Source organism: Cornus florida, unplaced genomic scaffold (assembly GCF_030987335.1).
Source record: "Cornus florida cultivar Cherokee Brave unplaced genomic scaffold, ASM3098733v1 CherokeeBrave_3.0.0_Hap2_Chr04, whole genome shotgun sequence".
Lineage (NCBI taxonomy): Eukaryota > Viridiplantae > Streptophyta > Magnoliopsida > Cornales > Cornaceae > Cornus > Cornus florida.
Genome location: NW_026775574.1, coordinates 61,313,039 through 61,328,362, shown reverse-complemented (window position 1 = coordinate 61,328,362; position 15,324 = coordinate 61,313,039). Strand labels below are relative to the sequence as shown.

Sequence of the window (15,324 nt, the reverse complement as noted above, 5' to 3'; positions counted from 1 at the left end):
AAATCGCCAATCAAAAGGTTGGGTTACTTCAGTAGGTGACTCCCTTGGGGTGCCCATTCCCCTCAACATATTTAGGACTGTGTCCTAATACGACACTTGGTCTTTTGTAATTTTTTTTTTTTTTCCCCTTCACAACCCAACTCTTGGATTTTTTGTCATTTTTATTTCTTCACCCCACCACCTCCTTCTTTTTCTCTCTCATTTTTTTTCATCATCATTTTTTTTTTCTTTTTCTCCACAAAATAATTCATCACTAATAATACCTCATTGGAAAGATATTGAGATGAATACTATTGATAGGTTTGTTAATTCTATCTTAATAGAATGTTAGTACGCATATGCTATTGTTGCAAGATTGCAATGTTGGAAGTGATATAAGAGAGAATGCAAGCGCGCACACACACCACACATCGAATGAGAGAACGGGGACATTTGTCTTCTTCTATCACCAAATTTTTTTTTTTTCTATATATCATAGAATGGTTATGTCGTCTTCTATCACCAATTTTTTTTTCTTTTTAGCTTGGAAAAGAATTATTCAGCCATCAAGCGCCCAGTGCTGATATTCTCTTCCTTTTTTTCTTCTATGATTCGTCTCCATCTTTAAGGCTCCAGATTTGAGCAATCGAAGACTCTTATCTTCTATGTTTCATTATGTCCTTGGTATTTCCTTCATTCAGCAACTCAGCAAGATTATACCTCATGACACACAAACAAAAGCTAATATTTAAATTCATTAAAAACTGGTAACCTTTTATAACAGTCATAATTGGTATTAAAAATACAATGCTAAGATTTATAAATATTGCCAAAACTGAAAGTCATATTTACTTCCATAAAATTCTCTTTCCTGGCTTTGAATACATTATTCATATATATATATATATATATATATATATAAATGCATCAAATATAATGAATGATGTAAGCGTTTTAATCTTGTTAAATATTAGATAATTACTCAGCAGTTAATTAAAATAATAATAACAAGAATAATTAGCTAAACATAAAGAACTTTCATAGGATAACTCAGAATCCATATTAAGAGTTCTCATGTAACAGTGTGAAATTATTAACCGTACAATTAAGTAATTCAACATTGAAAGCATATGTAATGAACATTATGCAAAGAGTTTAAATATAATTAATTAAATAATTACTACTATAATATTTACAGCCCCTTATACTACTGCAGTTGGTAGGAAGTTACCAAAATTTCAGAAACATGAATGAAATTCAATTTAATGCTGCTATAACGGATTCTAGAGACTTTCCCCCCAAAAGAATATTAGATAGGTAACAAATGAGTCCTGCTATTTCACCCGATTTAAAAAAAACCAACAATATACCGACGTGTATGTTAGTGTGTGGACTACTTTGAGACAAAAGCTTACGATTTTTTATTTTATTTGTGTTTTTTTAATTCTCCACCAAAATCACGATGCCTATGATTTTCCACCAAAGCAATTGCATCTCTCCCATTCCCGGCGAAACTAGGTCAAAGTCACATCCTTTCTATCAAAATCGTGGGTTCATCGCCAAAGTTGTCATCAATCCCTTACTCGATTTCAACATCCCAAGGATTGATACACCGGAAAGCCGTGATACTGCAATAACAACAATTTTCCGACCGGCCATCAAGTCATCAACGTTTTGAGTAACAGAGTAGTAACAACAATTTTCCCACCGGCCATCAACGTTTTGGGTAACAGAGTAGTCTGAAGGTTGGTTAGCAGAGGTTTGAAGATTTTGCAGATTTGCTATGGAGAGAGAGAGTGTGGGAGTAAGATCTCTGAATTTGGTTAAGGCTAATAATAATTCCTTCAGGGTCTGCATTTGGAACCAAAAAATAAAAAATAAAAAAATACTTTCTCAACAGGTAATACAAAGACGAGATCGGGGACAAAATCAAAATCAGAAGTACAAACAAAAGAAGTGAGATATATAAGATAGATAGGGGAGGATTTTGCCGAGGAGTAAGAGAGAAGGGCGGGATAGTGCATATCTTTCTACAGAAGAGGAGGAGTTGTCCTATTTTAAGATAGCCACCTGTTCGATCGGTTTTTTTCGACTAAAATAAGTCGTTCAAAATATCATTTTCCGTAACAAATATATACCAATGTGCAAATACAATTAAGAGCTTCCAAATATAAAAAGATAGCATACCCAACAATCATATCATTTTTCCTTTCTTGTAATAATAATATGGTAGTTGCTAATTACTCACGCACCAAACAGTTGACGCATATTAAAAAGTCAATAAAAAATTATAATTCATCCTTTAACTATATTTGATTTGTAATAAAGAAAAAGTGTTCATTTATTATTAATCTTATATCAGCTACGACTTAAGTATTATCCGAAATATCATGAACAAAACATGGTACTTCTTGAACACTTTAGCATTAGATGCAATAATGATTTGTTTTTAAATTTCGATAATATAGCAACTTTTCTGCAACTACTATATTATAGATAATGCAAATTACCAAATTTTTTCCTTTAATTTTCTGTGTTTGTCATTGTCATATTTGTTGGTGATGGTGTTTTGTTTTGGGTAACTGCCATGCCGACATTGAGCCATTTTGTCCTTGGCCCAGACTCACGGCAATGGCACAACCAGTCCATTAAATGTCTCCGACTGGCTTGTGGGGTTGCTTATGAGCCCAGCCCAACTTCTTGCTTTGATCCAACATTTCAGGCCAATGCGGTGGGATTTCATGGGCCAAAATATCTCTGACCTAATTGATGAGATATTCATCATCTTAAAAAATAATAATAAAAAAAAATAAAAAGTCAAAGATATTCATCATCTTCCTCTGTCTGTCGATGAGGAATATTCCAAACTCTGACGAATTGAAGATCACATTTTCTCCATTCAGAGCCCTAATTTTCCAATGACTTAACATGGTGAAATCCCCATTTCATACATGGCTACAGCTGTTCAAGGATTTGTCGGTAGAACCCACCTCATTTCCCGTGGCCCTCTCATTTACTGTGCGCGCAAGGTTTTCTCTTTCTTTCTTTGATCTTATAATCACCAAAACTTGTTACTTTATATATATGTATACGTATATATATAATATAAATTAGCTTTCTTTGCTCCGTTCTCTTGGCAACCAAACGGATGGTTGAAATGGGTTTGGAGGATTTGAACTCTGTTTGTCGCTGCAGGTTCGACATAGAAGCTCTGTTGCAGCTGTTGAATCTCCTGTTCAATCAGTCGATGTTGTCAAAGAAAAAGCTCAACAGAAAACAACATCGAATGAAAAGAGTTAGTCTAACAATTTTTTTTTTTATTTTTTATTTTTTATTTTAAATTTTTAATATTAACTCACACGCCCGCTATGGCTATTGAACTCTCGGACATTCTACTTTATAAGTTGAGGAAATGCCTCTATGCTACAGTTCTAGATGGTTCAATTTTGGAAAGTTATATGTATTGTAATTTGGCATTACAATTGTGTTGTGATGAAGTAGGTAATGATGATTGCAAGGCACCTGAATGGAAGAAGTTGAGTTCGAAAGATCTCGGAATAAGGACGTCAATGATTGGGAAGCCCACGAAATTGGTTTTAAATGGGCTGAGGAAAAGGGGTGTGTATGTATTTATTTATATACAATGAGCTGATATTGTTTTTTGATGAACTTCTATAAGAGTACTTAAGCAAATTATGTAATAATGATCAATAATTAATATAAATTTACCATGATAAAAATTCGGTCCAATTGATGCCATAACAATACTCTATTTCAATATTTGACATTGATGCTTTATTTGTCCCTGCAAAGGCATGGTAATTGAGTGAATTTGAAATTGGTTGCTTTTTTATCTCAAATGGATGGCTTTATGGAATGCTAACTTGTGTATCACACAGCTCTATTTCAATATATATATATATATTTTTGTTATTATTTTTTATTTCTATTTTTTTTTTTCTTCGTCTGAAAGTGATTCAATTGTAGGGTATGAGGTCTATCTTGTCGGAGGATGTGTGCGGGATCTTATCCTAAAGAGAACTCCCAAAGATTTTGATATCATAACTTCAGCTGAGCTTAAAGAGGTTTTGCTTTGTTTACACATATTATTTTTAGTTTAGACTCTTGTGAGCTTCATTTGAGTGTCAATTCCGGTACGATACGTGCCAATCATCTCTTTAAGTACGTATTATTTTTAATGTACGAGCATGTTGTGATTATTATTTTGTCTTGTCCTTCCTTCCTTTATCAATTTCCCTACCTTATTATAATCTAGTAGTTTACATCTCTAAAAGCTTTTGCTCTAAAATCCTCACATAGAAAAGCCGAAAACTATTTCATCCATCTTATGTTGTTGAGTCTTTCTGAGCAAACTGAATAGAAGAATAATGCATAAGTCATTTATTTATTTATTTATGCTCTTTTAGCTGTTTAGGAGGACCCACTTTAAAAGCTCCAAAGAGGCCATGCTGCTCAGTTGATGTGAGGTTTTTGTTTCCTTGATTTCAAATAATGAAGAATGAATTTTTTATTCTCTATTTTCCCATCTTTTCTAGGCAAGAAAGAGGAATTTTGAACTTCTTTGCAAATCCTTGCTTTCTAAGCTTGGTTGCAACGAGTTGTCGTGAATATTACTAACTTGTTGACTGTTGCAAGCAAAGCATCACTCCCTCACTTTCAATATTCTTGTTCTATTAGCTTTTATTCAGTTGTCTCAGAGTGTTTTTAGTTTCAATTATTTGGAAGTAAAAATGCTTATACTTTTGTTTCAATATGTGATGGCTAAGATATGTTTGCCTAGTGGTGTTTCAGTCGTATTTTCCTTTCTCACCCGGCTTTTTTAATTTTTTTTTTTTAAAAACTAAAGTTGTATTTGCACTCCTCAAAATACTTACAATCCACTTGATTTGTTAACTAAGGAATGATATAATTTCCCCTCAAAACTGTAGTGTAAGAGAACTTTTTGCAATAATTTTGGAGTGTAAGAATGCTTTAGAAGGACGGTTGCATCATAGCCTTTTAAAAGTACAAGTGGAGTGTGATAGACGAGTCCTTTTTGGGAGTGCAAATACAGTCTTTTTTTTTTTTCCCCCTTATTATCATGTATTACATAATATTGTGCCCTTCAAATGACACTTGAATCCTCAAAATAAATGAAAAGACGTGGGAAATATATATGCAGAAGGCATCCAATGCTTGAGAATTTAAGTTAATAGCACATAATTTTCAATTTTTATTTATTTTTTTTTAAAGAATAGGTATATAACATTTTACACATTTCATGTGAAAAGAAAATATTGAAGTAGTATATTTTGTGCCTCAATTGCCCAATAACTTAAACTACTTATCCAGTAGAACATAGAAAAAAATATTTATTTTTGGTTGAAGTTAAAATTTATCCTCCCTATCCTTGATGTTACAATATAACATTTCGTGTAAGGCTGTCTTGTATACACTCCAACATTTCATTTAAGTCTGTCTAGTATATTGACTCCAGCATGTTGCTTGAATTAAGTAATTTTCATTAGCCTCCACTTCAAAGAACTTACAAAGAATAACCTAATACTTAGAAAACCTCAGCTTGGACTTCTTGAGTCCCTCTTTGCGAACTGATAGTGCGCTGTCTAATTCATGTTTGGTGGCATTGGTTTTAGATTTTGTTGCATCATGATAGATTCACTTAATACGACCTGTAACTCATTCGCTTCAACTTGTTCAGTCATTTGCTTAAAACTTGTTGAGTCATTTGCTTAAACATGTTCAATCATTTGCAGGTACTGAAAACGTTTCCTGGATGTGAAATAGTTGGAAAACGGTTCCCCATATGCCATGTGCACGTAGATGAAACCATTGTGGAGGTTTGTTGGGTTGCTTATTTACATATTGCCTTTTTATTATTTTTTTATTATTTTTATTTTTATTAAATAAATTTTCTATGCACATTATTACTTTTCAGCACAAGCTATTTCTCTAGCTTGGTGCAATGGTAAAAGCTCATGTCGTCAAACATAAGAACACATCGTTTGGTGCATATAATGCCAAAGATTAGTTTTCTGTCCAGTTTATCCCTCTTAGAATCCACACATTGGGGGGACTGGCACTCTGTGCTATTTTTTTCCATATGTGTAATTAACTTTTCAATCAAATAAAGGTTTCTTTAGCAAGAGCAATATATTAGAGTTGATATTTTCTTGTCCCTCGTATTTAAACTTTGTTATTTTGTGATATAGGTATCAAGCTTTAGCACTCATGGAAGAAATACCAGTAGGAACCCAAATTATATAATCAGAAAACCTCCTGGTTGCACCGGACATGATTATGTTCGCTGGAGGAATTGCCTACAAAGGGACTTTACAATCAATGGGTAATCTACTCCACCCTTGTAATTAGAAGTAGGAAATTATTATAATTGTTTTATGCTGTTCTTCAATGCATTATATTATGCTATTAGTTTCTTTGAGTGCTTCATCACTGCAGATATAATTTATGTTACTACATCCCTTTTAACTTTCTGTTATCTTTGCAGGTTAATGTTTGATCCCTTTAAAAGGACAGTGTACGACTATACGGGTGGAATTGAAGATATTAGAAAAGCTAAAGTGTGCATGTATCTGTTTACAGTTTCATATTCAAGAATTACTTTAGACTTATTGAGTTCATGCAGTCCTCACTTTTTGGATTGTTTATTTATAGGTACGAAGTGTAATTCCTGCAAGTGCTTCTTTTATGGAGGATTGTGGTGAGTATGCTTGTTTGGTTGTGCTTATTGTTGTTGCTATTGTCGACGCCGTCGTTATTTTTTATGTTAATAAGGTAGTTAGCTTATCAAGATAAGTTTATTAATTGATTCTGTTCGGTTCTTCACAGCTCGCATTTTACGTGGGGTGAGAATTGCAGCACGTTTAGGGTTTCGTTTCTCTAGAGAAACAGCTCAATCAATAAAAACATTATCTTGCTCTGTATTAAGGCTTGACAAGGTGACAAAATATATATATTCCCAGTCGTATAAATGCAGCAAATTTTATATATTTATTATTATTATTATTATTATTATTATTATTTATTTTTTTTATCATATATGCTTTCTTGCAAGTTCCATCTTCTCTTGTTTTTGACTGCACAGGGAAGGATTCTCATGGAAATGAATTATATGCTGGCATATGGGTCTGCAGAAGCTTCTTTGAGATTATTATGGAAATTTGGACTCCTAGAGATACTACTACCGATCCAGGTATTAGGTTTTTCCTTATTGTTGACACCTATGTTTTTATTACTCTTAATTTTTCTTTCAGATCATGTAATATAGCTGTATCATGCAGGCAGCATATTTTGTTTCTCAAGGTTTTCGGAGGCGTGATAAGAGATCTAACATGCTTTTGGTAAGTGCAAATACTTATTCACTATGTTTTTCAGCATTCATGGCTTGCTTCTTGTGGTTTACTAAGTCGAACCGACTAGCAAGTTGTATCATACTTAATTTATTTGGGTTTGTTGTTTCTGCAGTCTTTGTTTTCAAGGCTGGATAGACTTCTGGCACCTGACCGCCCCTGCCATTGTAGCTTATGGTAAGGAAGTTTGTCAGCTTGTGGAATTTGTTAACTCTGCAAAATTTGTTATCCAATTCTTTTTAAGTGAAACTACTGCATGTGAAAATTTCAAGCTGCAACATACTGTCCAGGTTCTGATATGACATTAGTTACAACTTCCTACACTTGATCACATCAATGAAGAGGGATTTTTAATGATTCTATACAGACCTGCATTCTAATATTATCACAATCATCATCATCATCATCCTTGCCTTAATCCCATATGAGTGGGGTTGGCCACATGAATTCTCTCTCTACAAGCTTTTCTATTACATGCCAATTCACCTACTATGTTTAATTTTCTAAAATCACTCTTAGTAACCTCATCCCATGTCATTTTTGGCCACCCTCTCTGTCTCTTACCTTCTATTACAGCTACTCTTCCTCGTTTGATCGACGCGTCACTAGGTCTTCGATGCATATGTCCAAATCATCTAAGTCTAGTCTCCCGAATTCTCACCAATGGGTGCTTCACCTAATTTTTCTCTCATACTCTCGTTTGTGACCCTATCTCTTTTAGTCACTCCACTCGACCATCTTAACCTTCGCATTTCCGCTACATGAAGGCATTGTTTTTGTTTCTTTTTCAGGTTCCAACTCTCCATACAACATAGTAGGTCTAATAATGGTAAATTTTCCTTTTAGCCTATGCGTTATTCTTTTATCACATAAAATCCCATTAGCTTTCCTCCATTTTGTCCAACCAGGTCCAATTCTTTTAGTTACATCTCTATCTATCTCTCCATCCTTTTGTATTCTTGATCCTAGATATTGAAAGTGGTTGTTTTGAGTAAAGCCTTTGGTTTTGATGTGCTATCATTATATTATCAACATCCGAATCTTTATTAAATTTACACACCATATACTCGGTTTTAGTTTGACTAATTCTCAAATCATTTCGATTCTAAAGCATTTCTCCACAATTTCTAGTTTTATTGCTAAGTTCTCTTTAGAGATATCCAAAAGCACGATATCATCAACAAATATCATGCACCATGGAATCTCGTATTGAAATTCTTTTATTATTTCATCTAAAATTATTGAGATTAGAGATGGATCTAGCATTGGTCCTTGGTGCAACCCTACGTTTCTGATGTATTGCACCATATCTTAATTGGTCTTCTTATTTGTAATTGCCATATCAATAGGTGTTGAGGGGGGGGGGGGGGGGGGGGGGTGGTTTGGAATTGGTATTCAATATGAATATGAATCCCTTGTTAGGTAATAATAGATGTAAAAAGATTACATATGGTGGGTGTGAAATGAAGCTAATAATGAAGATTCTGTTACAAAGTCAAAGGTTGACCTTATTTGACGTGGATGTATGTGGTGAGATTCAAATACATCCTTCGGGTTGAATGCCTTTTTTATTTTCTTTTGGCTTTGGGGTGTGGGGTTTAAGAATACACGCACAAATATCCCAATCAACCCATTTTTTTCTAGTTCTTTACGGGCCAATAATTGTCCTATTATAAATCACAGCTTTTAAAGCATAAATCACAGCTGTAAAAGCTGTTATGGTTTCAGTAACTTCCATTAAATGCTGTTACAATTCGTGACATGCCGTTCCAGCACCAGAACAATAGGTTCAACAGGTGAGGTTTATAAACTTCGTTTCTGCCACTTCTTTTAATCTTTTATTTTCACAATTGTAGCTTTTCAAACAATTGAAAATACACCTTAATACTAGATAATTATTATTTAAAGTACTACATAAAAATCATAACCCCATCCCCTCCCCTCTTCCACACCACCCCCGCAACCCAAAAAAAATAAAAATAAAAACCCCAACCCAACCCTCCTAAATACTAAAAATTTATGTCATGTTTTCTCGTAATAAAATGTATCAAAAAATAACCTGAACTATTGAAAGCCATGCCAAAGCATTACCCTACCATTGGTTTGGTGTTAAAAACAAATGGTAAGAGTATCACATCGCACCTATATCCTCATTATTTAAGTTTAAAGACGAAAATGCCCTTTCTAAAGACAAAACTATCCCCAACTGGAAATACAATAACTCATCTTCATGTCGTGCAATAGAGCTTCTCAAGCTACATGTACATTGGGATCACAAAGTCACAAGCGTGTTTGTTGGACCTACAGCACCAACCCATGCGTTGTCCACTTCCCTCTTCTACTGTGACAAGCACATTTTATACCACTATATATATATTTACCCCTTTCTCTAGAACAACTCTCACTCTCTATGTCCCACAGATTCAAAGTCTCAATCTCATCGTCGAAACCCTCCAAAAACTTATACGCCACTGTACTGTATATACCCGCTGAGATCTTTTCCAAATCAACAACTTAATCTCTTTTCTTTTTATTTTATTCTTGGTTTTGTATGATTGCGGGTGTTGTTGATCATGAGACTAAATGTACATGGAATGTATTTTTGTAAAGAAATTGATAAATGATGAGAGGGAGAGAGAAATTGACAAAGAAAGCTACAAGGCAGAGAGATGATATATATATGGTGATGAGAGTGGTGGGGTTATTTCGCCTTTTTTATTTTTTTAAGGGTTAACAGCAAAAACGACTCCCTTTTCATTTTGGGGGGTAATAGGTCTTTTTTTTTCTTTTCTTTTTTTTAAAATGAAATAGGGCACAACATACATTTTGCATTAATGTTCAATGGTTTTGTCAAAAGCTGGACCGATGTGATCATTTTTCATGGTTGAAGGGCTTATATAACCTCACAAGGGGTTATTTGAAAAACATGTATAGTATAAGGGGTTTTATGATTTAACCCTAATAAATTAGTGTTTAATATATAAATTTATAAATCATAATTTATATAAACTGGAAAATAAGTAGAAGCTTAACAGATATTTAGATTACTAATCAGTAAAAAATAGTTACTAATTTAATAAGTAAATAACCTCACAAGGGGTTATTTGAAAAACATGTATAGTATAAGGGGTTTTATGATTTAACCCTAATAAATTAGTGTTTAATATATAAATTTATAAATCATAATTTATATAAACTGGAAAATAAGTAGAAGCTTAACAGATAGTTAGATTACCAATTAGTAAAAAATAGTTACTAATTTAATAAGTAAACATAGTGTTAGGTCAATATAACTTAGGTTGGCAATTTTCATGCACTCCAGGATAATTTTGTTGTTTCATTTATTAAAAGTTGGAGTGAAGTGCAAGTAGAGGAAAGCGGAGTGTGAATATCAATTCCCTTCGAACTGATATGTGATGTTTCTCTATATATCTGAACTCTTAATACCTGTATCTGGAAGCTAATTATAAGATTTTGTTTGTAGGGTTGGCATCCTAGCATTTCATAAAGCTCTAGTAGATCGACCCCGGGATCCTTTAGTGGTTGCTGCATTTACCATTGCTGTACACAGCGGATCTTTGTTTGAAGCAGTAGACATTGCGAGACGCATCTCACAACCACATGACATGAGCTTCCATGAATTATTGGAACACAGGACCATAGACTCGGATGATGATTTGATAACTGAGGTCATGGATCTTGCAGCATCGATAAATGATGCATTATATAAGATGACAGACGAGCATTTTGTTTCACAAGCAATGATGGAATACCCGCAAGCACCTCGCTCAGATCTGGTGAGGACTTGACCTTTAGTTAACTTCCTTTCTGGTTTACACGAGTGATTACTAAAACAATCATTAAGGATCTTGTGAAACAGTTTGTGGGTCCTATTTGACCACTTGGCAAACTTGTGCTCTGCATTTTATTACACACTAAAATTGTGATTAAACTGGTGCTCCGTCTATGGGGTAGGACCCCTCCCAATTTGTGCACCTCACTTTGAGCTATCTGCCACATTAAAATCATAAAATCATTCTTATTTCATTTACCTTCTATGTACAGAACTTTTACTCACTGATGTGGAAGAATTTGTTGTGTGTATTGAGATGTATGTGTTGGAATAATTCCTGATGACTTCAGAGAGTAAACCATTGGGTGTTGAACATGAACTACAAAAAGATGTATTTTATATGAACTGGACCCTATGGACTGTAGCAATCCCCTAGTTGCCACGACTTAATACCATTTATATGACACTGATGTATCTCGGATTTAGCCTTCTTTTCTGGGCCTTCTGTTTTAGCCTGGTAATCTTATGATATTCTCTTATTAAATATTATCTTGCTTTGATGGTGGTGATTCCACATTTGAATTCCATTTATTCCTTTTAGCTTCTTGGAATGCTCTAATGCACAACCCTGTTCTTTCTTTCATCTCACAGGTCTTTATATCATTTGCCTTGTCGTCTAGGGTGAACATGCTATTCGAGTGTGTTAGAAGGGGAAAGGTGAAAGGATTTGTACCCAAACGAGGGAGCAGGATCAATTACGAGTCTTTAGCATTGGGGAAACTGCAGGAAGTTCAACATCTGTTCGCAAGGATTATTTTTGACACAGTTTACCCTCCAAATCTGAAGAGGGAAAACAATTCTGTAGATGTAAGTTCTTCATAGTCTATTAATATTATGAGATGCAAAAGAGTTCTCTGTTTTTATGTGATCCATTATCGCATGATCATTAGTGTTTTTTCTGTTTTTTGCCATATATTGTATGTACACACGTTGTTTGTTCAGATTTTGTTGGGTTTAAGATTGTGATACGACCCGTTGTCTAATATTAACGATGATATAATGCCTTCATGGTCTGAACCAAAGTCACATAAAGCGGAAGCAGGAGCGAGAGCGAATTCAGGAGTGGAAATATGTACACACACATTGGGTTTAAGATTGTGATTTGTCTAATATAAACAATGATATAATGCCTTCATGGTCTGAACCCAAGTCACATAAAGCGAAAGCGGGAGCGAGAGCGAGAGCGAATTCAAGAGTGGGAGCGTGAGAGCGGCATAATTAAGTCATAAGTAGTAAGAATTTGCTCTCGCGGAGTGTGAGAGAGAGAACGCACTCGGAACTTAAGAGCGACACCTGTTGAGAAGGATTGTGTGACTTGGGTCTGAACTAACACGGAGAGTAATAACCAAGACAACCACCTCTCTTTCTTATGACTTGTCTCTGGTCATTTTTCTTGTATTTGGAGTACAATTATGTATCACTCTGAGAACTTTCTTGTAAACCCAACCTACCAAATGCACTGGATTTTAGATTGGATATCTTTAATATGAGTATCTCTGAGATTCGGCGGTAAGCTTCCTCTGTCAAATGTCTGCCATCCCAGTGAATATATTGAGCTGGGTTAGGGCAAACTGGCACACCTTGTGATCCACACATCCTGTTCAGATCAAAGTTATATTGCTCTCCAGTTCCGCAACAAGCTCTTAACAACGTTTTTTGGTCAAAACCTGCATGTATATATACATATATCCATGCGAATACATCAGTAAATAATTTTGTAAGGTGGCTTCATTGTAACAGGTCAAGAGCTCAAATGAGAGAAGAGTCTCTCTGCATGTGGAGTTAATCCTTTATATAGGTGTGTCTGCTGTATTTAAGGCGGTCTGGGGAGGGTAAATGTATGTAGCTTTACCTCCACACTCTCTTTTTTAACTCTTGACTTGTAGGTTACAATGGAGTAACTTAACTAGTGACCTCAGCTTTATATATGTGTGTGTGTATAGTAGTTGTCTGGTTACATTGATATGTAGGAAATTGGAAAAGCTCACTGAGAAATGCTGCACGGCGAAGGACTGATTGGAAGGCAGCAAAGTGGTCGGAATAGAGTATGACAACCAGAGGAAATTCCGGCCTCAGCGAGTCTAGAGCTTCCTTGAGATAGTTGTTTTGAAACACTGCAAGCTCATTCAAACTGCTCAAGCACCCTAAATCGTCATAAGCGCCAGGATCACGACTAGAGAATGCTGTCAGGTAGAGAGGAAGGCATCCAATAGGAAATTTTCCAGGAACTACTACCCGTACAGCACCAAGGCGTATCACTTCCTACATTAGAAAAACTCATTTTAACAGAAATGTGTAGGATGGTTTATGAGAGGGAACAAAATTTTGCTTCAAAAGAATTGAAACCACAGCAAAGACAGAGAAGAGAGCTTACTCTAACAGCATCTATGGTGACCCCAACTATAAATGGTACATAGGATTGAATCTCTTTAATGGATTTGCCTTGAACAAGAGCATAATTGATGTCATTGCCTCCAATCTCACCCACCAAGACAAGGGCCCTCCTTAGCCTTCTTTCACATCCTGATAACAAGGATAGCATCATCTTCAGATTATATATATACATATATATATATATATACATCCATACACACATATATACCAACCTGCTGGTGTGTGGCAGATGGAGTTGAGGTTGGTTCTAAACCAATTTAACTGAACACTGAGGGGAGTATTGAGGGTTGGAACTCGGACTCTTGCATCAAAAGAAAGGAGTGTCCAATGCCGTACTTCCGGCGAAGGCAAAGTTGGCGCCATAATCAAACGAAGCATTCCTATCCAAATATGGATTAAGCAGTGGGAGGCGAAGAGCCACAGCTGTATGTAATTCATCAATGAATTTCGTGAGTTCTATTGTAAACGATCTACATGGCTTCAACACCTTATGAATTCATATTCAATATATCCATTTCTGTTTCTTTTTCTTTTGTTCTTTTTCAACTATTGCAAGATAGCTATGAACCTGTTTAGGGTTGCTACTAGTATTGTTGTCATAAAAATAAAATAAAATAAAATAACTCGGTGTTAAAAGCATGTTATGTTATCTTTTTGGTGATGCATTATATAAAATATTTTTTTTATAAGAGTTTAATTGCACTTGCCTTTCTTGTAGTTTGTTAAATAACAGGACTTTCTTCTAGTTTCAAATATAATATTGACCTTCTTTCTACTTCAAGTTTGAGTAATACTAACCTCGGTCATAAGTTCTAACACTCTTGTATGCTGATGTTATGCTAAATATTTATTAGAAATTCGAGAATGCCTTAAAAACCTTGAAAAATTTTATATAAAGAAACAACTATTTGCTTAAAGCAAACAATAAAAGTACAATGAGTGTAATAGTGATTTAATGCTTTTGGGTCAAAGTCAACGCTAACAGTAATAGCGTAGGTTAGTGTTATTTTTAAAATTTTAAGGGGCTCAATTATTTAGGTAATTTATAGGGGAGATAAATATAATTATTCCTTTTTATAATTAAAGTACTTTTTCAATTTGTTTTAAACCAATATTCTTTAAAGTAATTACTAATTTTATAATAAAACTATTTACTTTAATAGAGTATTCTTATATTTGATAAGAGTTGACATTGCAAAGAAGGGGTATTAAATTGTGTGGGGAAAGAAAAATATTGTGTAAGCGCTCGTTGCTGTTAGAATAAAAATATGTCAATAAAGTTATAAAAAAAAAATTGGTGTCAACAAAAGGCATGTTAGGTATTTGGGATACATTATATAAAGTATTTTTCACAATTTAAGTACTTTTTAATGTGTTTGGTAACAATATATTTTTTTTGAAATACTTCTATAGACTATAGCTAATTTTACAATAATGTAAATTAATAGAATGTTAGTGTATTTTAATTATGCTAACTTTATTAATGAATAAAAGATGATGAAATTGTCTTTATAAAACATAAAAATGGATTAAATTTTCTATGAAAAAAATTATCTAAACAATAAATCTTTGACTCAGAACATAGTTTTAAAAGTTTTTTTTTTTTTTTACTCCATTCAAAAGTTACGCTGAACTAAAATTGGTAACTATTAAAATTGCTATTAATAATTACTAAATTCATCCAAATGCAATTTTTTTTAAAAATAAAAA

The 15,324-nt window shown here is 34.1% G+C and overlaps 1 protein-coding gene across 5 annotated transcripts; it reads left to right on the top strand.

The window, feature by feature from the left end:
- Positions 1-2,782: 2,782 nt before the first annotated feature.
- Positions 2,783-14,142, top strand: LOC132303354 (uncharacterized). 5 transcript variants are annotated; one of them, XM_059800589.1, is made up of 15 exons: positions 2,783-3,008; positions 3,175-3,274; positions 3,478-3,597; positions 3,967-4,064; positions 5,754-5,837; positions 6,210-6,343; positions 6,506-6,578; positions 6,673-6,718; positions 6,847-6,956; positions 7,103-7,210; positions 7,299-7,358; positions 7,483-7,544; positions 10,852-11,164; positions 11,812-12,027; positions 12,961-13,146. In XM_059800589.1, exons 1-15 carry the CDS (start codon positions 2,931-2,933, stop codon positions 13,054-13,056), a joined length of 1,698 nt encoding a protein of 565 aa, XP_059656572.1. In that variant the 5' UTR covers positions 2,783-2,930; the 3' UTR covers positions 13,057-13,146. The 5 variants fall into 5 exon arrangements, with proteins under 5 accessions (XP_059656572.1, XP_059656574.1, XP_059656575.1 ...); XM_059800591.1 differs by lacking the exon at positions 12,961-13,146 and adding an exon at positions 13,844-14,142 and having other exon boundaries at positions 2,784-3,008; XM_059800592.1 differs by lacking the exon at positions 12,961-13,146 and adding an exon at positions 13,191-13,822 and having other exon boundaries at positions 2,784-3,008.
- Positions 14,143-15,324: the final 1,182 nt, after the last annotated feature.

What these genes read in the sequence shown, in the direction of transcription:
- LOC132303354 (XM_059800589.1), top strand. Translation starts at nt 2,931, where the DNA reads ATGGCTACAGCTGTTCAAGGATTTGTCGGTAGAACCCACCTCATTTCC. An exon ending in CCCTGCCATTGTAGCTTATG is followed by an intron (nt 7,545 to 10,851) that starts GTAAGGAAGTTT and finishes TTTTGTTTGTAG; the next exon opens with GGTTGGCATCCTAGCATTTC. An exon ending in GGGAAAACAATTCTGTAGAT is followed by an intron (nt 12,028 to 12,960) that starts GTAAGTTCTTCA and finishes TCATTGTAACAG; the next exon opens with GTCAAGAGCTCAAATGAGAG.